The sequence below is a fragment of the Helicoverpa armigera genome, chromosome 4 (genome assembly GCF_030705265.1).
Source record: "Helicoverpa armigera isolate CAAS_96S chromosome 4, ASM3070526v1, whole genome shotgun sequence".
NCBI classification, from domain to species: domain Eukaryota; kingdom Metazoa; phylum Arthropoda; class Insecta; order Lepidoptera; family Noctuidae; genus Helicoverpa; species Helicoverpa armigera.
The window spans coordinates 7690235-7714236 of record NC_087123.1 but is presented as its reverse complement, the minus strand read 5'-3'; the positions used below and the strand labels follow the sequence as shown (position 1 = coordinate 7714236).

The 24002-nt window shown below is 37.5% G+C and overlaps 1 protein-coding gene across 3 annotated transcripts; it reads right to left on the bottom strand.

Annotated features, from left to right (window-relative positions):
- Positions 1-107: 107 nt before the first annotated feature.
- LOC110375285 (uncharacterized) lies at positions 108-23834 on the bottom strand. Of its 3 annotated transcripts, none has more exons than XM_021333339.3 (6): positions 23193-23834; positions 19322-19424; positions 5656-5794; positions 5151-5296; positions 1947-2072; positions 108-1830 (listed from the first exon to the last, which is right to left on the bottom strand). In XM_021333339.3, exons 2-6 carry the CDS (start codon positions 19416-19418, stop codon positions 1370-1372), a joined length of 969 nt encoding a protein of 322 aa, XP_021189014.2. In that variant the 5' UTR covers positions 19419-19424; positions 23193-23834; the 3' UTR covers positions 108-1369. The 3 variants fall into 3 exon arrangements, with proteins under 3 accessions (XP_021189014.2, XP_021189015.2, XP_021189013.2); XM_021333340.3 differs by lacking the exon at positions 23193-23834 and adding an exon at positions 19759-19891; XM_021333338.3 differs by lacking the exons at positions 19322-19424; positions 23193-23834 and adding an exon at positions 6516-6836.
- Positions 23835-24002: the final 168 nt, after the last annotated feature.

Here is a 24002-nt window from a genome sequence, read left to right as displayed (position 1 = left end):
AGAATCTTCTAAGCGTAGTATCAGCATCCAACTTCAGAATTTCTATAAAAACTTTATGATATCTCTCGAGGCTAAAAGTAAAGAAATAAATAAAATAAAACACAGAATTTTAAAGGCTATGTGTATTTGCTCGTCTTTAACGACATTATACTTAAAATTAAAGTGCATAAATAGGAAAACGTTATTTACATACATCAAACGAAGTATATTTATACTAAGTCGTAGGATACGAGGATACAGCCTGCTGACCCTCGATTTATTAAAACAATTAGAGCTTTGTGAGGAAAATAATGAATCACATAAAAATAATTCTGGTCCTAATATGTATCATACTTATTTTGAATAAAATTTATAAGTATGTTTCGACATGCATCCAAAAAAAGGTCAAAAATTCTAACAGGAACTAAAATCTTTTGTCCATTGAAAATGTTGAATTCACGAAGGTAATCTAAGACGGGAGGTGCTAAGGTGTAGGTTAAATTTTAATTTAACATCGCGTTACAGGACATTTATTTGAAGTTCTCAAATACTGTTTCACTTTCCCCACAGGCTTCATGATTTATATTACTGTGTTCTGAAAAGTTTTTCTCAACATACTCATACATTTATTAATTAAAATAAAACATTTAAACACTTTGACAAAACATCTGCCGTAAAATTTCGATGGGCTCTCGTTACATTCGAAGTTTTACTTGCACATTCACACATTTTACACGAGGAACATTTAATGTTGAAATGAAACACAGTTAGTCAAACATATCTTAATATCTCCTTTCATAAATATTCACACAATCGCCTCAACCACACAATGACTATTATTTACAACATTATTACTTAACCTATTAGTGAATTGTGCAAAAGCGCTCATATTGAGGTAATAACTTACAATGTGTAACTGGTGACTAATTGACTATTTATATATCATTTACAATTAAATAACAATACAAAAATATTACCCAAAACCTAAGGTAACAGAATTGTCATGGATCTCGATTTATTAGACATAAATGTGCCTCCAACCCGCGTGAAACATTGTTATCTTCAGGCACTGTTTTTATATCGGTTATAACTTGTTATTGACATTTTGTTATCTGTAACACTGAATACATTTTATGATAAACAAAGGCGAGTGCCAAAAAGCTTGTGTTCGATACATGTATGGCTGTAACAAACGGAATAAATCTTCATCTACGACGCAGGTGTGAAGGCACCATAAGAAGTGGCACACACTCCGTACCATTCTCAAAATAATAGCTTTCTCTATGTAAAACAAGTGGGAATTTATTGATACTCCAGTTAGTATCATGAAAATGCCTCGTAAATTTTACAAGGCCGTAAACCGAACCACCCAGCGGCTTAACTACCGTTATTATATTACCACTCCGCTCCTTGAAATAATTTTCGTCGTTTGATCTTTAGATTTCTCGTTGTCTGTGTCTAAGTTGAGTTTGGATGATTGAATTTGTTTCCACGTCTCGCCGAGGGCTTTGCTGAAGTGATCGTCGACGCCGCCCTTGGTTGGGGGCTGTACCTTTTCATTATCTTTTAACCTTGATGTCTGAATTTGCCTCCAAGTGTCACCTAAAGCCTTTGCAAAGTGATCGTCTACTGACATACTTGCATCATCCACATCCATAGCAATTACTTTCGTGGGCTTGGGAAGCTCTTCAGTCTTGAACTGTATGGGACTGCTGGCGCGGTCTTTCATGTTCGGTTTTGGTACGGGCTGAGCAATTTCGGGATTGTTCTTCTTAAATAAGTTCATGTAATCGTCTCCCAGCGAGCGTCGGAAATGTTCGTCGATGACTGGATCGCACATTGACATTGAACCTGATAAAGAAGAAAAATGTAAGTAAATTCCTGATTTAATCATGCTGTTTTGAGAATTTGGACGGAGTATCTCCAAAATATTTGGCCATTTAATTGAATCCCTCGTAATTCCTTACCTGGTGGAGTATCCTTGCTCTTCGTGATAACAGAAGGCCTGGTGTAAGGCGGCGGTGCGGGGCGGGATCGTAAGCGCATGTCAATGGGCGCCTCGTTCTTGCCAGCCGGGTATTCTGGGGGAGCTCCTGAAACAAACAAAACCATTTTCAAATAACTATACATTAGAGATTATAGACGTTTTAAGGCTAAGGAAAATAAATATACGACAGTAATAAAGTTGTCACACTAGAGCAATGCGGACACATTCAGGTTCAGGAAAGACTACAATTATGTATAAAAAATATAACACAATAGGATGACTACAAAAAATATGACGCAGACTTATAAATCGTCAAGAATTGTACTTAATAAAGAGACAACTGTTCCAAACGGTAGCAGTAACATTCGTCATCGAGTTAATTAGATGCTTCAGATAAACTGATTTATCATAATGACGCTACCGAAGGAAATCATTGTGAATACCATAAATAGCTAAGTGATTAGCAATGTGCCTAAATGCGGGAACCACTTATCTATTGACGCAAATTGTTAAGATTATTCGCTACGGATTCTAATCAAGTCAAGAGTAGAGTTACATAATCTTGAACATTGTTAAGCGTAATAAACCTTCAGAACTTTAACCAATTTCATCTTCAATACTTTATATCAAATCCTTAATCAGAAATGTCTTAGTTCATTAGCAGTAACTTAAGCAACCTCAGGGATTCCACAATCTCAGCTCACCAATCAAAACAGAAACTTTATCCACCATCCATAATAAAATAGAAGAAAGTAATTCTTGAAAAGGCAGGACTAAGCACTTAAGACCCTTTATCTATTGAGGCTTTGTACACGGCTGTACTCTTTCAAAGGAGTTCGGTAAATGTACTTATGTGAGACTGGAAACCGCTCGTATTAGCACGTAAGTTGATTTCGCCTCGCCTTTACGAGTGACGGATATCAAAGACGAACAACAAACCTATACTAGGTATTTTAATATACGGTTCTGAAGAGATTAGAGCGGCAAATTTCATTAGTTTGTACGGGGATTTGTACGGTATCAGATTTTGCTTAGAAGTCTTATGTTGGCTTCTTCGCATAACTTTTCGCGTCCTTGACTCAGTTTCGTATTTTGCCAGAGTTGAAAATCCAATCGAGCTGTCGAATAACGTCTCGCCTGTTTATTTAGCAAAATTGTTTGCTAAGCTGCTCATAGAGGTATTTAGCCTACTGCTATCACGCTAGTAGCCGAAAATCGATCTCAGTGGCGTGCACTTGGAGAGGCCTATGTCCAGCAGTGGACTGCGATAGGCTGATGATGATGATGATGTTTGCTAAGCAATCCCTATTAAATGTATTTTTCGTTAAATAAACCGGAATAGCTGCGCTATTGTTTGGCTCCAGCAATCGTTCTGAAGGACACGGACGAAATGGAATTGGTTTGGAAACGATTGAGATGTTTTAATTTAAGTAGGTAACTGGTGACTTAATTACAGATGTTTAGCAGTGATTTTATTTGGGATATTATAAATTGCATATCAAATAAATAATCGCCTATCAATTAACACTTTTTACATCAAATAACTTAGTTCACTACAAATAAACTAAATGTTTAACAACACTCAAACTGCAGATAATTCGAAATTATACATCAATATGACATTGCTTTTTTTATTATAATGCAATACACTTAAATTTATTCTTGTACAAAAATACTACATACATAGCATTAATACTGACTGCACAGCAAATTTTCCATATTTCATAGCAAAATAACTATCCCAGTCGCATATTAACCAGTAAGTACAACAAAACCTGTTCATCATATTTGTCTTAATTTTCAAGAAGCCATGCTCGACAAATTAAATGATTATTATAACAAAAAAATCCTGTCACATTGCATTATTTCTAAAAACAGAACAAATTAACTGAAAAAGGTTCGCGGCTTCGCGCGCTTTTTCGTCACTGGAGTGCAGAGTGGCGCGAGTGAGTAAGATAGAGTTCAATTAAAAAATATTGTATTAAAAATTGAAGCTAGTAACGAAAACAAATCGCTGCAAAACCGACTCCACGTAGTCTTGTCTGCCCTACCCTAGAGTGCAATTCAAAACCGCGTAGGCGCGGAGGGCGAGGCGGCCTGCGAGCTGAGGAGCAGGTAATTTTAACGCTCGCCAACGCGGTTGAGGCTGGCCGGCTCGGCCGGCCAGTAAGCCGAAGCTGCGGTGGTGAGCGTGAAAATCATCTGCGACGATAAGCTCGCATTTGACCGCCGGAGCCACGAAGCGCCGGAGCCGTGACAGAAGTGATGCTTGCTGCATGTTGCATGCTTACTTCCATGTTGCATGCCTGGTTACATGCTGCATGCCTGCTTTCATGCTTCAGGCTTGTTTGCATGCTTCTTACAGGAAAATAAAAATTCCAAAACTATGCCAAAAGATGATTCTGACTATAAACATTCTGAAATATGATATTATAGTAGTAGCCTTTTAATGACTACTTATATGAAATGTATGCCAAAGGAAATACTGACAATGACTGACAATGCACCAGCCCTATTTTTTTAAAGAACTATAGTATGTATATGCAAGCATATCATCGGACTTGCGATCCGACTCAAGTACGTGGCGCCAGCTGCAGAAGCTAAAAATGTTGCCTATTATTATTAGGGCAAAAGGAAACGTGTACGCCCGCGAAAGCAAGACGCGCTTTAATAATTCAATAAATTACAATTTTGTATTTAATTTTATATTTTTTTGCTGGTCTCATTATGCCGTAATTAATAAATAATAAGATGACTGAGACAAATAAAATGCTGTTTCATTCTGAAAAACTGCTGTAAATAATATAAAAATAGAAGCTATATTTAAAAGAAAAAGAGTTAACATGTATAATGTGCATTAAGATTATTAGCTGTGCATTGATGAAAAAGCTTTTGCTTTAGGAAAAATCGCTGTACGCTGCGAAAATAAATTGTAGTGTGTTTAGTGATATTTTGAGTTGAATATTTTGCTGTGCAATCAGTAATTTTGATGGGAATTCGGAATCTTATTGCATAGAAAAAGGATATTTTTTGATTTGCGTTTAAATACTACCCATTTTATTTGAATTACTAAAAGGAATTGGATGAAAGAATGATCTGCGTACTCTGTACTCAGTTTCCGCAAAATTTTCGCTCATTTCCGAAACATTTTTTCAAATATTTTTAATAAAGTTAGATATCTTACTTTTCCCATTGATAGCCAAGTTTGCCGGTCCATCATCGGTCTCGTCAGAGAGTTCTCCGTCGCTGTGGGGCTGCGCGCGCGCAACAGACGCCACGCTGCGCCTCTCGTTGAATGATTGCGACCGAAGCGCCATCTTGCCGTTCTCCCTGGAAACAAATTTAATTTATGGAAATTAAATCGGAAGATGCAATCTGTTTTATTTTTCTGTTTCAATGGAATGTCGCCCCAAACGGCTACCGTCTTGAGAGGGGAATTGCTTACTTATTTAAAAAATGATTGGCATTAAATTACATCGCTTAGGCCCTTACGGCAATTTCGGCATTTAACTTATGATGACTAAAATTACGGGGACTCAAACGTGTTTACATATTTTTTGAATTACATATTTTCTTTCGCCATTGAAATATTTGCGAAATAAGTTTTGTTTATTATATTTATCTTCCACGAAAGAATAGAAAGACCTATTGATGAAAACATAATATTTATTATTATTAAAAATATTTACCTAGGTCTATAATCAGGCAGACGAGTGGAACGCCTCTCCCTGCGCCATTTGCCGGTGAGCTCCTTGGGCGCGCGCGGCGTCTCCGGAGACAGGGTGCGGTCCCCTTCCGACTCGCCACTCGATGCAGTACTGGGTGTCTCTGGAAATATATGGCACGTGAATAACGATTGTCTAAGAAACTGTCCTAAGACAGAGTTCAAAAGTATCATCGTGCCTGTATGCTCCATTCGATTGTAGAGGACTTCGAAAATGAAGGTGGTTCTCAATTCGGATGTCGAGTTTTTTAGGGGTGTTACGGAAGAAGATACCATAGATACCATAGAAGCCACGGATTTACAGTGCAAATTAAATATCCACATAATATCATGACAATGTTCAATAGATAATTTTAATTAATGAGCCGTAAAAATAAATAGTTAAACTAAAACGAAAAACATGAGTAACCTTAGATGAAGGCTTACTATAAATTAATTGAGTTACATACCCCAAGACACCGAGACCATTAGGTTTACTATTTCAGGTCTTAGTTAAATAATAGCTGCCGTCCCTACAAACTTAATTGGTATTTGGTTTCAGGCCCTTGCGCAGGTTCACAACCCGATACCATTTATTGAACCCGATACGTATTTCTGGGTAATAGAAGCCCTTAATAAATCTTAGAAATTCGAAATCACACCTCATTTATTTTTCTATTAGAATCTTGTTGTTATTTTTTTTATATAAATCGTAACCACACTTAGTTTAAATATTTTAGAAAATCCGTAAGACTAGCGCCCTCCTAAAACTAATTAGCTCCAAAAACTATTTAATCAAGAGCCAAAAGAAGTTTAAAATAAAAGCTATGAATTATTCCTAGATACCTTTCTGTGGTGAAGCAACCCAGGGCTGCCAAAGAGGCACATTAAATTTGGGAGACTGTGGAGGTTCCATTGAAAGCAGGTTCAAGTTGCTCAGCGAAGTCCGAGCTAAGAGAAGCAGGTAGTGCGGAAGTTCCATCATCACAACACACTGGATCAACACTAGATATCAACCGACACCAGTCTAGTCACATGGCCACAAAATCACAACCAGAATTTTTACAAATGTCACAAATATTTGCAGAAGTCAACACAACACAAAAAATTTAGCCAAAACGTTTATTTAGCAAAAGTGCTAAGACGATAATATAGACAAGGCTTTGGCGTCCCGGCACAGGTAACACTGAAGGCCGACTGAATAAAAAATGAACTGGAAGAGATTACATTGGAATAAATAAATGAGATGAACAAAAAACAAACCGAAAAGGAAAAAGAGCATCACGCTACATCCACGCGGCCGGACGTTGCGGCGCTTCCTTCGAACCTTCCATGCACAGGATGTTAGTGGAACGACCTGTTTGGCCACATAGCACACACGCCAACCTTAGTGTAGACAGCCCTCTCGCAGATAAAATGTATCGGTTCACACCAAGAATGCTGAGACGCGAGAGCTTTCCAGATATTGAGGATCACGACAAATTCAGAAGATACCAAACAAAACAGTTAAAACCTAAGACGTCAATAACATTTTGGGAACAAGGCAACGGATTGTCACCACAGGCAAAGGTGAAAGAATTGAGACCAAATTTGCGGTCATCCGTGCCCACGACCAGAACACAAAGGAACTGATGACATCACAGAATTTGGGAGTCAGTGAAGACTTCGCGATAACAAACAAAACATTGTTTTGTAATTTTGATCAGTGACCTTATTATCTCCGTTAGTCGGTATGAATAAATGCATTCAAATGTGCCTACGTGATATTTTCCTTCGATATTTCATTTATCTTTTGCTGTTCCATTGTTCCTGATATAAGTTTTTGAACATGAATATATACCGATAACTTCTAATAAATTACGTACGACTAATAAAAATCATCCTGTATTTGAAACACATCAACCTGTTCGGTCCATTCATGAAAGTGCGTGCGCGCAGGGCGCGGGGATTAATGAACCCCTCTTACTCTTCTCCCTGCCTTTGCGTCTACAACCTTGCTTCGCTAAGCTTTCTTTGAATACTGAACTGTATTTTCAAGGCTTTAAAGTTTGTATTGTCATGTGTTATGTCGTGGAATAGAATATTAAGGCTACGAAATGAAATTGAACGTTGTTTCTTAAGTGGCAGTGTTGAAATTCGCCTGCCAATTCTATGTTGTTATGTTTAATTTAAAATTACGGTGGTTGTATCCTTGGAAGGTTGTGTTTTATTTTGTTGGCGGTGCGCGGGTGGGGCGAGGGTGGGGAACTGTGAGAAGTTGCCGCATCTCGGCAAGCCCGTATAGGCATTAACTTTTTTATTGTCTAATAGAGCGGCGGGCAAAGGTACACCGACAGGTAGACTTTGGCGCCGTGCTTTAATTATGTCTGAGGATTTCGCCGAATAGAAATGGTAAATTAATAAGAGAATTAACACGGCTATTAGAGACGATGATTAGAGAAAACCTTTCTCTGAAGTTTTAAATGCATGTCAAACGACTACAAAATTTAATTTGATAGGTATATAAATGTCTCCAGCTTTAAAGTTACCTACAAATTACAATTAATGTTATCAATAAATCCAGTGACACAATTTTATACCCGTAAGGTTAGATAAACGAGTTCATTAAATAAAGGTTTGCGCAAGGTTTAACCTTAGCAAATGATGTTTATAAACTTATATGGAACACTTGGATAAAATTAATAGGTTTATTTTTAGTATTTGTCAAGTGCATCGATACACTTACAATTATTATACCCATCGGTAAGCAGACAAAAAACTTAGATAGATCCACACTTGTAGTTGAAAGTAGTGAAAATAAAACAGTTAATAATTTATTCTTCAAGAGTATTTTTCATCTGCGTTTATGGCTTTTAGTTCATGCAAATTCCCAAAACTTATTATTCACAAAATATGTTTTGATTCTATGCAAATGAAGGCACCCTAAAGTTGTAAAAGTTCTGTTTTCTTCTGAAAAACAAGTGTAACAAATTTCTCCACTTTTGATTATATCAAATTGATTCAAAGCAGCAGTCATGCAAAGTGGTTGCTTACTTACTGAAGTTATATCATACATTGGGGTGTTTAGGTTTAAAGATTCGGGACACATACAAATCGTCCAGTTTAGAGCCATTTCGATACTTTTACGTAACCTGTTTTTTTATTAAAACCTTCACATAGATCAAGCAGGTGTAATTGTCAAGGAAGTTTTTATTTTCCAGTTACTTCATTGTGTCTTGGCTCCAGTGAAGCGGATAATTTGTCGGTCATTGTATACGGCTCAGGATTCGATTTCTGAGCCAAGTATCAACATGATGGAACGAACAACGTGAAGTTTCGTAAATTGAAAATGAAATTATTGTGGGTGCCAGTTTTGTACTAGCTCCATGTTAGAGAGGATGAAGAACTTAAAGATCTACATATTTTTAGTGACAAAAAGTTCCTTTAATTTATGCAGTCGATGGTAGGTATGGTAGGTTTAAAGCTCGTGCATTTTATTCATACATGGTGATCCACTTAAGTCTGATCAGTGTTTTTCATAGTTAGAAAAATAACCGTGATTTTTTTGCCAATTAGGTAATATAAGTTCTATCTGGCCTTTCCTCGCATCGTGGCGAAGCTCCTTGACACTAAATAAATATCAATGAAAGCTAACTAGATGTTCATGTCTATTTTTACAATAGTAGATATTTACAATTTATTCAGACCTTGCTAGCTTTCTAATAATAATTTTTCTTTAGGCATTAAATATTTGATCCCGTAATAATCATTCTCAATCTGCCCTAAAACGGAAACCCATTAAGTAATTTCTCAAATATAAAAAGGATATAAAATATAAAGTTTAAATTAGCAGCAATTTGCGTGTTGTTTTCAATATAAACGGGATAATAAATATTTTGGTAGGGTGGAGGTGTAATTCGGTGGGCGCATGCGCGCTGCGAGCGCCCGGGGCGCCCATCCGTTCTCCCGCGGTATAATGCTCCTGCTTAAGGCCCTGCTTATTTGCACGCATATCGATCATTTAAAAAAAGAGGGTACCCAGACTACGCAGAGTACATCTGTAGGATCAAAAATTCTGCCCGAATATAAATATTCGTTTGAAGTATTCGGTCCCTTTTGAGCAAAGGTTAAGTGACTCTACGTTCGTGTAATAATACCTCTACCTTCTGCTGAGATGATTTAATGCTCCTTGGGAGGAAATTCATATCGGTTTACTTATAGCCTATCATTGAATACGAAAATGGATCCTACTGAAGATCATCTATTTTACAAACTATGCCAAGTTTATCATATAAATATACTTGATACGGCAGCTTTCAGTCTAACAAGTTAACAAACGTAGTGAGTGCCACCCGACCTCCAAAACCCAATTACTGAAGGAAGCTACACGTAAGATAGAAGCGTATGTCAAATTTGCGGGTTTTAGGACACCGCTACTCGTGTCATAGGCGAACCAATTTGTTAGACGGCCATAAATGTGGTCGTCGGTTACGGCTACCACGACCCCAAATTGAAATGAAAATAGCCAAACTAATATTGATTGAAATCAGAACAGTCTTGTGAACTGGGATCTAAAGGCGTATTTGCTTGACTTCCGATAAATTTTAATCAACGGAAGGTTTACTATATAAATCTAACAGTAGAAATCCACATACTTAGAATACAGCTTCTTTATCACCACAGAATATTAAACAGGAGTATGGAAATGGAACGTCTTTCAAAATCAAGACAGCTGAAATGAAACGAAAATATTCCTAATAAACAAATGCCACTCACGAGCTCTATGAAAATGATACATACAAATATTCGGCAACATGGTAGACATTTTGCATAATTTGCTATCGGTATTCATATTCATGTAATCACGCATACCTATTACATGAAACATCGGTGATTCCGCGTTGCTGGCGCTCGCGCTTCCCCAAGTACATTTATGTATAACTATTAACTGGTTAGAGGCGTCAGTTCCGCGTGCCTAAGCAATTTGTGATAATTATATTTATTTGCTACTTGGAAAACAATAAAGATAAGTTTCAATACTTATTTCGAATAATTTTTAAGGATCTAAAGAATTCAATCCGGTGATTCTAGATCAAATGGCATTTTATTGCCAAAATATTCGTGGGCTAAAAGCAATTTCATCAGTGGTTTGATATATTCGGACGACGAAAATTGTTGTTTAGGTTAAGCTGACCTTATATGAGTTTCTGTAAGCACCCCAAACTAATCTGTCACTCGATTCTCATTTGGTCTTTACTGAGAAATGTCACGATTTTCTAGTTCATTGACTGGCATCATAAATGGACCAATCCCAGTAATAAGAACATGATAGGCTTATTGCTCATATGAAATTTCCACAACCGCCTAAAATCTTTAAAATTTAAAAGTTTTTTTATGGAGCACGCATGCAACTAAGATACGAGGATTTCGTGCAGAAAATCGGTACCGACAGAAGCCGGAAAGCCTTCCTTTAAATTATACATTTAATATTATTCAAAATGTTGTTTTGGTTTGTTGGAAGCCGGTAGCTGCGTCCGCATCTTGGGGCAAAACGATCAGGCGTTTGCATAACAGCCATTTTGATATTTCGTTTATCGAGGAAGCGTGTGCGCACCTTAGAGGCACAATTTGCTACACGAAGATTCAGTAGTCGAAAGATAGGTAGAAATATAATGAGTATTACCTATTTACATAGACAGGGTCAGGAATGTATTTGCATATCTTAACGAAAGGTTGACTTTTGAAACAAACAATGCAGTAACATATGACTAAGTATGTCGATGATTTACTTATTGGGTTACCAAATTAGGTTAGATTTAAGTATGTAGTACGTATGTAGTAGTAAGTACGCTTCAATGACTAATTTTAATTGATTGGAAAACAATGAATTTAAATTCAAAATAGATAACATTCTTTAGCAGAAATTACCAAATATTTGAGAACAATTACATGACGATATCTAGCTTTCGTTCTAACAGCCGAATCACGTCATTTTGGGATATAATAAAGGACGCATCACCTTGTTTATTTACTGAATACGATATAAATATAACATCTGAATAATTCAGTAGTTTAGCATTCCGCAAATTGCCGATAATACCTACACAAATACGATCGGTATATAACAATGCCAGTGACGAGCTCATGAAATAGACGCCCAATAATTCGTTTAGTCAAAACAGATTCGTCTATCGATAGCTGACATAACACGATATTAAAGACTGTTTACAAAACATGGTGTATTGTCTCGAGACGGCTGTAAAGATGTTTCGAATGATTTGTTTACATAACAAACGAAGTTAAGCCCAGTGCAGTTGGGAAGGCGGATGTGTGAAGCGAAAGTGAGGGAAGCGCCACCGAGCATTCCGCATTCCGCTACTGACTCGTATGTTGCACTATTATGATTGCCGATAGGTGCATTTTATAGGTCTCCCTATTAACTCAAGTGGCTGCAATTAGCATTTATATCATGAAAATAAATATCTATTACTTTGGTGTACCCAGTCTTCTTCCTGTCCTGATTGATAGAGGGGTATTCAGTCGGTAGGAGTGTCTACCTGAAAACAACTTATTGTTTTTTTTTTTACAATTAATTTCATCATTTTTGCGTTGCGTTCTTATTACGCATTTCGATAACCTATTACGTGTATATTCAATTCTAATTGAATTCAAATCGTGACTCCTTGCATTTGTTTCGGATTGCTGCATATCAAGAATTCGCGGTTTTTAAGTGGTTAATTAAAGCGCACAGTTGTAGATGTTCGCGAGAAGTCAGTCTTGAATTAGTAAAGAGGCTATAATAATACCAAGAATGTATATTACTGGCCTATCAATGAGTTCAAGGGACGAACGTGTGAACATGTTTCGGAGTTAGGTAAATGAAAACTTCTCACGTGGGCAGGCTTCTGGGAAAATGTTTCCATTATTTTACGCTGAATAAGTTTACAAAGGTTATTGACATTGCATAAATGAAGTCTCGTATAATAAGGTTGGCCTAACTCTAACACAAAAATCAATAGAGGTTACTCTGTTACCAGTGGCGCCCTCTTGCGTATAAAAACGTAAACTGGGATCACATTTTGGATGAGCGCCATCTAGCTATCCATAAAGAAGAGTAGATAGGTTGGGGAGCTTGTCGAAACATGTCCCGTATATTTGATACAAATACTTTCCAAAAGGTGGAGTTACTGTCGGACCTTAAAAATGCGATGGGAAGCTTTTCATGTGAAACATCTACTGATAAGCATTCAGTTTATATGGCAGTGAAACAAGTTGTAATACACAGCTGCTGTCAATTGGTATTTCCTGAGGTAGGTATTTCCCTTTAAATTCTTAAGTTATTATGAGAGTTGATAAGACAATGAACAGGAATGTATTCACCTTGTTTTTTCGCAATTAAAGTTGGTAACTTGAAAATAAATTATTTACCAAGACAAAAATAAAAAGTCATGAACAAGAATCTTGAGTTTTCCATAGAAAACATAATTAACTATTTATAAGATTGCGGGAAGTTAACCACGGAAGAATATTTATGCTCGATCCGAATAAAAACGCACCTTCTTGACGCAATGGCTATGGAATGCTTGCTTGAACGTTTGTAAAATTACTTAGTCGCTATCAAGTTTCCTAACGAAGCGAAAACAATGGTCAATAGTTGAATACAAAAAAAATATATGATGGGAGTTTTAATTAGAATGTTAGCACTTATTTGATATTTATTCTTAGCAATGGTAGACCAATAGGCAAACATGAAAATTATTAAACCTTACATAAACATTCGTCAACAGACGCCATCGAAATAATCGAAAGGCCTAGTATAGATTTGTAGAGATCCCTAGGTACTGTGTTATTAACTAAGGTAAACTGGAATACATTAAATAAATAAAAAACAACAAAAACATCAAAGATTTCAAGTTGTGCAAGTTACAGGAACATTACATGGAAATGAGTGGAAAAACATTAAACTTTAGGGAAACTGGTACTTCTTATCAAAACTAGCGTAGCAATAGCAACTTAAGTACATAAAGTAGGTAAGTACGTACTTGTAAAGTAATTAACGTTTCCACCCTAGGGTTTCAGTCGGAGCATGACGGTCAACGGTGCTCGTTGCGTAACGAGCATTCCGCCCGTGACCTTCCTTAGACCATATCACCAGCACGTGTATTGTATATTTTACATTTAATACTTTATTTTACAACCAGAAAAGGAAAAAAAGTTGGGGAAATTTCGTTAGGTGAATATTTTTGTGAAAATGTATTTCCTTTACAAGTTTCAGTTGGGGGAAAACATTACAGTTTTTTGATTTCCGGATTGAATTATCTTTAGGCAAAATTTTGCCTGTTCTAATGAAACCGCAGTTCAGCGGTTTACTTTGAACCATTGTCTGCGCTGGAAGCGAGAAGCCGAAAATAGATCTCAGTGGCGTGCACTTGGAGAGGCCTATGTCCAGCTGTGGACTGCGATAGGCTGATGATGATGATGATTGTCTGCGCTTGACCGGGATGGTTGGAATTAATGAGACCACGTTCATCAGTGGACGGCAATTCAGACAACTATATCTGTTATTTAATATTTTATTTAGGTATTTTCTTCAATTTTGAAATGATTCTATTCAATCTCGATTAATGATCAAATTAATAATCAGGGTAAACATTAAAATTCAATCATAATTAACATTGTAGCCAACCAAGGAGATCGTAATTTTTATATGGAAGCCTCAATGATACTTAGTGTAAAGTTCCACGCATACCTATCATGATAACTGACTTACTGACAATACAATGGAACGTCAACTCTGCTAATTGTGCGACACTGAGTAAAAAAACTCGTCAAGTCAGAGTTGTTTGTGCTCAGCTCCGAATTCTGTAGCATATTCGTACCAAGTTACGGCACTGCAAAAATTTAAAAAATGCGCCTGTCTACCTACTTACTACTGCAGTCTTCATTGTACTGTCAGCGGTAAGACTACGACGATAGCTTGAATAGTTTTATATATTGTTTCAGAACACCTTTCATAGAGTTTCAGAGGTCTGTAATACCCTGCAGTTTTAAGATGGCGCACAACACAAATGTAGAGATGCACTTATTTCGCGTTCTAGGGGAACCCTAAAAAGCCGGCTAACTGCACATCAATTACTGTTACACGGTTCAAATCATTGTTAGTTACTGTTGTGTTTTTAATGTAGGTATAAACCATGAAGATTCTCTGAAAAATATAGCATGTGGTTTGAATCACAGAGCGTGCAAATCGTAAGAGAAAAAATACCGCTTTTCACAAGAACTTCTGAAGTACAAACAAACCAAAACTATACGCCTATTGAACTTGTAAGTACATACGACAATTGAACTAGTTGATAGTGTTGTAAATGCGTTTATAATAAACGTACAATAAAAATTCCAATATTGAAACCTAATAAAAATAGAAACTGTACGTGCGTTACCGATTGTTGATGGAAAGCTTTTTCCGAGGCTTTCTCTGATCATAAGTTATGTTTAAGATACAAAAGATGTTATGCTGCTATGTTGCACTCCGACCTCGCTTGGCACTTGGCAGTACTGGATTTTGAAAGACCACAGTCCAGCTCTAAGAGAAAATTCGTGATAAGTTTTCTATAGTTACAAGTAAATATATAGGTAATGTATGTTTGAGTATTTTCAGTTTATCATTTAATCATTCTTAACCCTCGTTGCTATTTTTTTTATTTGCTTACTGGTTTTCCATCGGTGGTTCAAAAAATAATTAAAAAAAATTAAAGTGCCTTGTAGATATTATTTTTTAATTTCAAAATATTTTTTGTGATGTTATTTTAAGAGAATGTCAAAGCAAAGTAACTTAACAATGTAGCAAAATATTTTGATTTTATGTGATGATGTGATGTGCACACCCAGCGCAGGCAGGTAGCCCCAACCCCGCTATGTATGCGGCCAACTTATTATTACATAACCTAACATAGCACCACGTACATTCGTGTATCGGTACGTGGTAGCCCTGACATGCTTTGATCAATTCAATCGCTACTATAAGGAGATCCCTTATGTGGATTCAAATGTTGGCCTAATGTTTCATACAACGTCCAACCACGCATACGAATGGAATTCGGATAAAAAACATATTATCATAACGCCTAATGGAGCGGAGAAGAACGTCTCAATTCATAAACGTCGCACATAATCGGGCAAACTCACCAGATTAATCATTCCACAGAACTTTCTACAATTTATTATCTTTGCAGCCACTTAAAAAATGTCTATTTAGTGTTAAAAATGACGTAGTTCCGGCGTCACGACATTGCACATTGCATCAGCGCGGCCACGGGCGTTGTCTGGAATCCATGCGTGTTTAGTGTCTGTCTACTTACTGTTTATTGAGAATTTTATTATCTACAACGAGTACAAACTGCGCATTCCCGATGGCGTAAACATTCAAGTATTCGAAGACACGATAACATGACTGTAAGAGAGGTCAAGTGAAAAATCAAACGCCTTCGAAGGCTATTAACATTCCTTACTTATTAATAAGTACGAGTCGATGCGAGTATCAAGTCATGTCGCAGGAATCGCGGAACGAATCGTTAATGGGCATCACGGTTAATGCAGCTCTTAAATTTGTTAATACACAAGGAGACGTGCATAGCTAACGTAAACTTTATGAAGCGAGCTTTATTTTTCTTTATTTTGTAGTCACGCTTAGTTTACTAATAAGCAAAGGTTTGGGAGAAGTATATATATTCTTTTATAAAATCTCTGTACTCGTCCCTCTGTTAACGGCCATCTCGATTCGCGAATGAATATTACAATAAAGTGTCTCCAGCCGAAGCGTCATAAAATATCAATTCGCGTTCAATGCCACACAAACGGGTACAACTACGTGTTTTGTTTAATATTTTGATAGATATTCCTTTAATATACATGCGTATAAATGTAGTATGTTAATATTAGGCACACGATATGTGGAAACTAAAAAAAACTTGGTACAAACATGATTGGCGTCTAGTTAGCAGCCTCTATTAGATCATTGTAACAATATGCGAGACGGCCCGAATAGCTGGAATAGCTGCACTCTCGCTTCGCTGCCAACGAAATGGAATCCGTTGCCATTAGAAATTCTACTGTACATGATGACTTCATTGCTATCAGGATTCCTTCAGCGCGTGCCGTGACCACCCGCCTCAGGTGTCACTGAAGCACGCGTCCACATTTTTTCCAACCACTAACTGTTGGAATTTATTAACTATAAAAGCTTTCATATTTTAATTGGGTATCGGTATCACACATACCACAGATGGGTACTAATCATTGTTATTTATCGCTTTGTTGTTCGCACTTCGCAAGTCTACGGTACTATCGGACGGACGTAAACAACTACGCTAAATTTTAATTTACGATGTCCAAAAATAATATTTGTAGTTACAACAATAGTGATCAGTGATTGCATACCGTCCTAAGAATGCTGGTAACTGTAGTCCGCAACGCAACCTACATTCAGCATTCTTTTCGAAACCGTAACACGCCGCCTCTGCGTTCCGGATATACTCGTTCATGCCACATTCACCCCAATATCTTTCGCAATAAAACCTATTTCAATTCGATACATGCGATAGAATGCCAGGTATTGCATTTCTAGAGAGCTGTAAAACTACATACACAAAGTAATGTGCGATTGATATGATAAATTGATAACCGTCTCTACATTCCAAACTACTTTAATTTCGTAGTTTTAAGTATTTCCTATACTTACATTATGCAATCACTTAACTAATAGTTATACAGGCTGAGGTACTGGTACATAATTTTAAGATGTTCAACTATCCCTTCGTTAATTCAGTGTATAATGTATAAAACATAGTTTTAAACTATATGTACATAATAACAACCAAATGATGATTTACTTAACCGAATCACCTCTACTATGAAAAACATGGCTTTTCTTTCGGCGTTTTCTTTGCAAAAGAGTATGCGGGGGCGTAGCCTCATGTCAGCGAAGATTCGGGGCAGCCCTAAAACATGAGCCGTGCCAATTTGTTGGTCCGTAGAGAGCATGGTCCGACCAAATTCCTGAACGCTTTCTCTGGTGCTGGTGGTGGCCGGGCGCGCACGCACGCGGCCGCTCGCCTCCACGCAGACCAACGAAAGTGAGCGCCGAGCCGCGTGCGCCCGCGTCGCTGTCATCGCGTTGCATAATTATCCGCGATCCGACCATTGTTTGTAAACACTCAATAAACAAGAACACATCACTTAAATTGCGTGACCGTATTTTGATTAGATAGTACGCCTATCAAATCTACATCGTTAATTGGAATTAAAATTACACATTTTTTATCGGTGGCATTCCAGACTAATTGTCTACATGATAATTTCAAGAGTATGTTCAGTTCTGCGTGTAATATATATTTATTTATTTTTTTTTAGATAAAAATCAGTCATAAAACCTACCTAATAAAGGGAGATTATAATAGGAAAAGTCTGGTTTTAGGGTTATTGAGCATCCGAAGCTGTTGGGAAGCCGACCCCAACGTAGTTTGGGAAAAAGGCTCGGAGGATGATGATGAGGATGAGCATCCTACTATAACCCATATTCTGATGGTGATATCGGTATGCGGATGCACCACTAGAGGGATGTAAGGCAGGCCGGATTGTGGGTCGGCGAAATTCACGCGGGACGCATTTCTCGTCGCCAAGGCATATTCTCGCGGTGGCTCTCAGAAAGCTTTGCTTTCTCATCGGGCTTTACTCCATTGTTAACTTATTCTTAGAGAGAAAGGCTTATTAATGGTTAATCGTCCACGGCCATCATAATTATAATTACGGCAAATGTATGCGAAGTTCGAATTTATCCACATTTAACCCGGATGTGACGCTTGAGTGCGTGGTACTAAGAAAAAATGTTCGGCGTGACGGTCATATTCAGACGGTCATCGGCGAGGAAGCGAGGTTTAATCGTCAATGAAGCCTTTCATCGCAAAACCAGTCCAAGTAGATAAACAATGGTATCCTTTGTGAAGCGATTGTCGGTCCGAAGGCGTTTGAATTAACAATCAAACAAAAAATGGATTCAACTATTCTGTAAAGTTGAACAAAACAGATCATGAAAGCACGATGATTTTAAAAATTGATTTTGCAGACCAAAAACCGAGATGCAGTCGAAACCGACGGTTACAAGATTCTAAAAATAAATGAAGTAATGTGTGAGGAGCTATAGATTCCTTTTCTTATAGAGCGGCTAGCACGCGACAGTCTCGTTGGATGTCTATTAAACAATGTCAGGTGGAATCTGGAATGCGACCCGCCTACAAGGCCGCGTGCCATCTCGCGTATAGGTAGTCGATATTCAGCGGACGCTTTATCAACTTTTATTATATTCGTTTTGCCTGCATTTTTATAAAGTGACAACTATATTCGTTCAATTGTTGTCAAAGCATGTGGCCATGAGTAGAATTCAATCTCTCTTTGCAATCATGAATATTTATTTATTTTTGGTAGTTAAGCTTTTTGTGTTGAAATTTTTAGAGATGTCAGAATCTGGAGGCGTCAAAGTGTAAACCAATGCAATAAAAGAAGATTACCCATAAGTCCCAAAAATGTGGTTTGTTTATTACCTATATCCGTGCTATAATCGTGCGGTGGAGTCTATCGAGAAGTTTAGGAATACAATTTTAAAAATAATTGATATTTACCAAAGCTGTCGGAGTCGCTGGCAGGGTATGCGGGACAAGGCTGCACCATAGTTGCTGCACGCGATAGCACGTCCAGTGCTGATTCCACCTTCTCCATGTTTACCTGCCACAACAAGCAAATCTGTTTAAGCACGTGGATCCGTTGCACATAAAGTTACAGAAACAAGTATTAATGTAATAAATATATTGACAATAGTAAGCTGTAACAGCCATTTCAGCTATTTGACCTATGGTAGTTATTATAAAATTATTTGATGAAAGACGGTAACCATAAAAATGACACACCAATATGATCCGAAGATATTTTGGTCCTAAAACAAGAAGTCGACATCATTCATTTAGTCTAAATATTTGAAGGAATTCATGTCTGGCAGCGCAAAGCTGTTTGGCTTGGAATTAAATATCGCAGACTAAAAGTCATAAAGGCATGCGAATACCAAAGCGGCGGAAATTCCTCACGGCACGTAAACGGCTAGACGGTGGACAGACGTGCGCCAAGTCGTACGAACACCACGTAAATAAGAGGGAGGAATCAGATGATCAAACAAAGAGTTGTGAAACGTGGCAATCGGCCGCATACCGCGACCGCGCCGGGAACGAAGCCAATGGACCACTGTATCGCAGATCAGACACTAAGACTACGCCAAAATATTAGCATTTCATCAGCAATTAACTTGTAACCTATGGTTTCTTTCAATGGCTCATACGAGCACTTCGGTTGAGAATGAATGATCCCGAAGTGTTTAAGATAGCTGCATAGCCATTGAGTTTCTTGACAACCCTTATAAATTCTGATGTTTTGAAGAAACCCAAGGTTTCCCAGAATAAAACACCAGAAAACGCTTTTAAAAACTGTTCATAACAAAATCAATGGATTTACGTAGATATTAAGGATTTAAAAGGATTCCTTTTTTTAAATAATTGCTTCAACGATTTTGACGTTCCAAGTTCTTTTGAAAGACTGTTATGTATTTTTACCAATTTATAACGCTATTGCATACATGCGCATAATATTTCTTTACTTAAATAAAAAGTATTTTCAACCTCATGTACAGTTCTCGTAAACTCATTGGCCATTCACAACTGAATTCCAAGCAAAAGGACGTGCAAGTGGCCCCTTCTGATCTACTTCACCCGGTGATGATCCATGACGACAAAATATTTGGCGAGAAAAATTCTATGTTTATATTATATATTTATTTTTTAACCCTTTTCATTACGAATTGACCACACTATGAACGTTGCGTCTTATTGGACAACGCAGACCAAAATATTGTGATAATAATAAACAAGATTCGCATAGTTAAATCTGCATACCAAGCAACATATTTTTGTGACGGTCATGCCAACAAAAACAAATAGACAACAATGTCATATCTTAATTAACTGAATACCTGACAATCAATAGGTTTACAATAAAAACCAGTAAGTCAACGATAATTAATGACACTAAAGAAACACAATTAAGAAGACGTACATTCCCTTTAAGTAGTGATAGCGAGTACCATTCATGAACAAATGCCCCTAACGAATCTAAATGGAGGTTAGATTCCTGGAATGTAAAATAATGGCATTACATTAAAAAGTAACATCGCGTGGTATTATTCTCGAATAAGGTACAGAGGCGTGGAAGCAGGGAAGGGTAAACAAAACATTGGAATGACGAGTGATACGATGACTACGTTAATGATGAGGAATTTGGTACATTAACCACAATAGAATTTTTCTGGCCGGAGGCGCAGTCACGAGTATGGTCAGCGATGGTTGGTATGTCGGTATACACACATCGAATAGATCATTCGACACATAGTCAAATGGTCACGAACCCATTCAACGGAACATGGAAGTTGTAATGGAATTTGACACGTAAATTCCATTAAAACTTGGACATCATTTCTAAGTAAGAATGTCAGTGTCGTGCTTGAATTCTTGAAGCATTACTTGCATTCAGTGAATCAGAACCACAGATTTAGGAAAAATTAAAAAGAAATGGGTTATTTATGACCAAAAAAAGTATAAATGTGGACAATGACAAAATCAAGAGTAGTTATGAACAAAATATTATAGATTCGTTCTAAATGGATAGTATATTGGATAGGACATTGAAAACCAAAGGTGATGAATGATTAGTGATTGTTAATTACAAAGTGATCAGTTGAAATTCCAATAAAGGATTAAAGATGGCTGTGTTTACATTTACTATAGCAGCTGTACAACATCTGCCGAGAATTATTATCTAGAATATTATAAAATAAATACAATAATAAATTATCTTATTACTGCTCCTAGTCTGACGACTGAGACAACAATTGTAGAAGTCAGTTAAAAATCGTTTCAAGTAAGAAAATAAAAGATATCATAAATTCTGTGGTTTGATGTCTATGTTGTTAAATGTTTGACATCAGAAATAAGGACATCGGAATTGGATATTTTTCGATAGACAAAATACTATCGATGACAGTACCTATTTGTAACTGATGTAATCTGAAATGCATGTAGCATGTCGAAAGAATGAAGACTATTGCGTAGAGGCAATATCAATTAATACAACCTAAATTGTTATCACCTGCTAGTCTTCAAACGTGAACCACATGGTGGTCGAACCTTGACATTCCAAATGTTAAAAATAATAATCTATTTCAGTTTAACGTTAAACTTTTAAAACTATGCCTTAAAGTCTAGGGGTTAGGGTTATTTGTGGATGGCTCAAGTATTCCTTTGTCGGTTGGCCCGCATTTGGGGTGAGGCGTATTCTTTACGACGGTCGCTACCCCTGCTGTGCGTGCGCACGTGGCTTGGGGCCGGAATACGGGCAGATGTTACTATTGTAGGGTTGCCTGAACCCCTCGCGAGCTTCGCAGTTACTCCCAAAAAGAATGCTGATGTTTGTAATTTAGAATCATTACGTGTAAAATACCGTTACCAAGTTTAACCAAGCATTCCATCAAGTTTACTTGCTAGGTATGTTAATTAGATTTGCAGTGCGTTCTGCTGTCTCATTAGGATTTGTAAATCGAAATGAATTTCAAATTACAAAATTCTTGTGCCATCAGTTCCAGACAATCCCCAATGTAAATAAATATTTGACTCATCACATGGTCTGTCGGGAACATTGATTTGATATACACAGTCACATTAAGCCGTAACGATTACTCACACTATGATAAATTCGAGAGTAATTTGAAAAGTCTAGCGTGTAGTGTGCGTGGTTCCAATACAATTGACGGAATCCGTACGGGGTCACCGTCAACATTGGCTAATCGGGCGACGTTTATCGTGCTCTTATCACGGTGTACGGCGACTACATGCGCTTGTGTGGGAATAGAGCGTTTGTACGCCGCGTACGGTCGCATTCCACACTATTATGTTCGCGAGATTCCATGCCATGTTGCTTCGCTGAATACCTTGTTGCCTTCGCTCCGTATAGCGGCGAAATTTTTTGCATGGCGCGCTCGCAAATCAAACCGGTAGGTAACTAGTCATTACATTACTTATAACATGGCAGCTTTAAGTATACTCTTAGATGATGGTGGGTTCATAAACAATATAAACTTATCAGAGCCTTTTAGGCACGAGCTAAAATCAAATACCTACCTAGGTCTGAATTGTTATCCGTATATGCAGGTATCATTTGTTTACAAAGCGGTAGCACTCAGGTTCAATTAAGTTGCCAAGGCTTAATGTTTGCTAAATATTTGAATTCACAAATGCATACCTACCTACCTTAACTTTTGTCTACTTTTATAAAAACACTTCCTGAATCTGAACAATTTATACGTACCTATCTGTAAAGGATGTCTGCTTTACTCATAAAGTAATTACTCTAACACTGCCAAAAAATAACAAATAAACAGAGTGTGTGGGTACTTACACAATGTATGTTATTCCCACGAAGTTCTTCAATGAGATCAAGGGAAATGTTGTTTCACACAATATTATAATTTCAATCAATAAACACGACGTAACGTAAAACTTTGTAATGTTGATAGCGTTCTAAACAACTGAAACCTTCATGACAATGTTACAAAACCGGCGAAGAACAAAAATCAATAGGCAAGTATCGGAATCGCAAGAACTCCTCGTTAGATTAACACGACACGCTGGTTACCTCTGCGACGCAAAAAAATATACTGACTTCTATCGTTTATTATCCATTGTCCGTCAAACGCACTGTGTAAAAGTATTTGTTGTTATTTCATAAAATCCAACTATCGCGCCACGACTCTGTTGACGAAATAGTCGCGTTTGACATTTGAGCCGAGCCCACTGCGATTGGAATCCAAGGAATGTCAAATATTTTCACTGCTGCCATCTATGTGTAGGAATGTTAAGTTGCCGAGAGGCGGCACACTGGAGCAGAGCGGAGTTTACTTCTTGTAGGTTCATTAGATAACATTTTACTTTATAGGGGACAAAAAATGTTTTGGATCGATTACATTTTATTGTAATGTGTCAATAAGCCTTCGTTGAATACTTTTTTAAGATTTAAGAGGGAATAAGAAAGTGTCGCAGCGCGTTCGCGAATACATTGGAATGCGTCCAGTTTAGTGCCGCCTCTGAGAGACGTCACCGGCGCAGGCGTGATGTTGGTAAGCCGCGTCTGCTGCAGGGTTATCGACACATGGCGTGGAGGCGAGGAGTAGGGTCCGCAGCGACTTGCCGCCATGCCGGCCTGCGCATG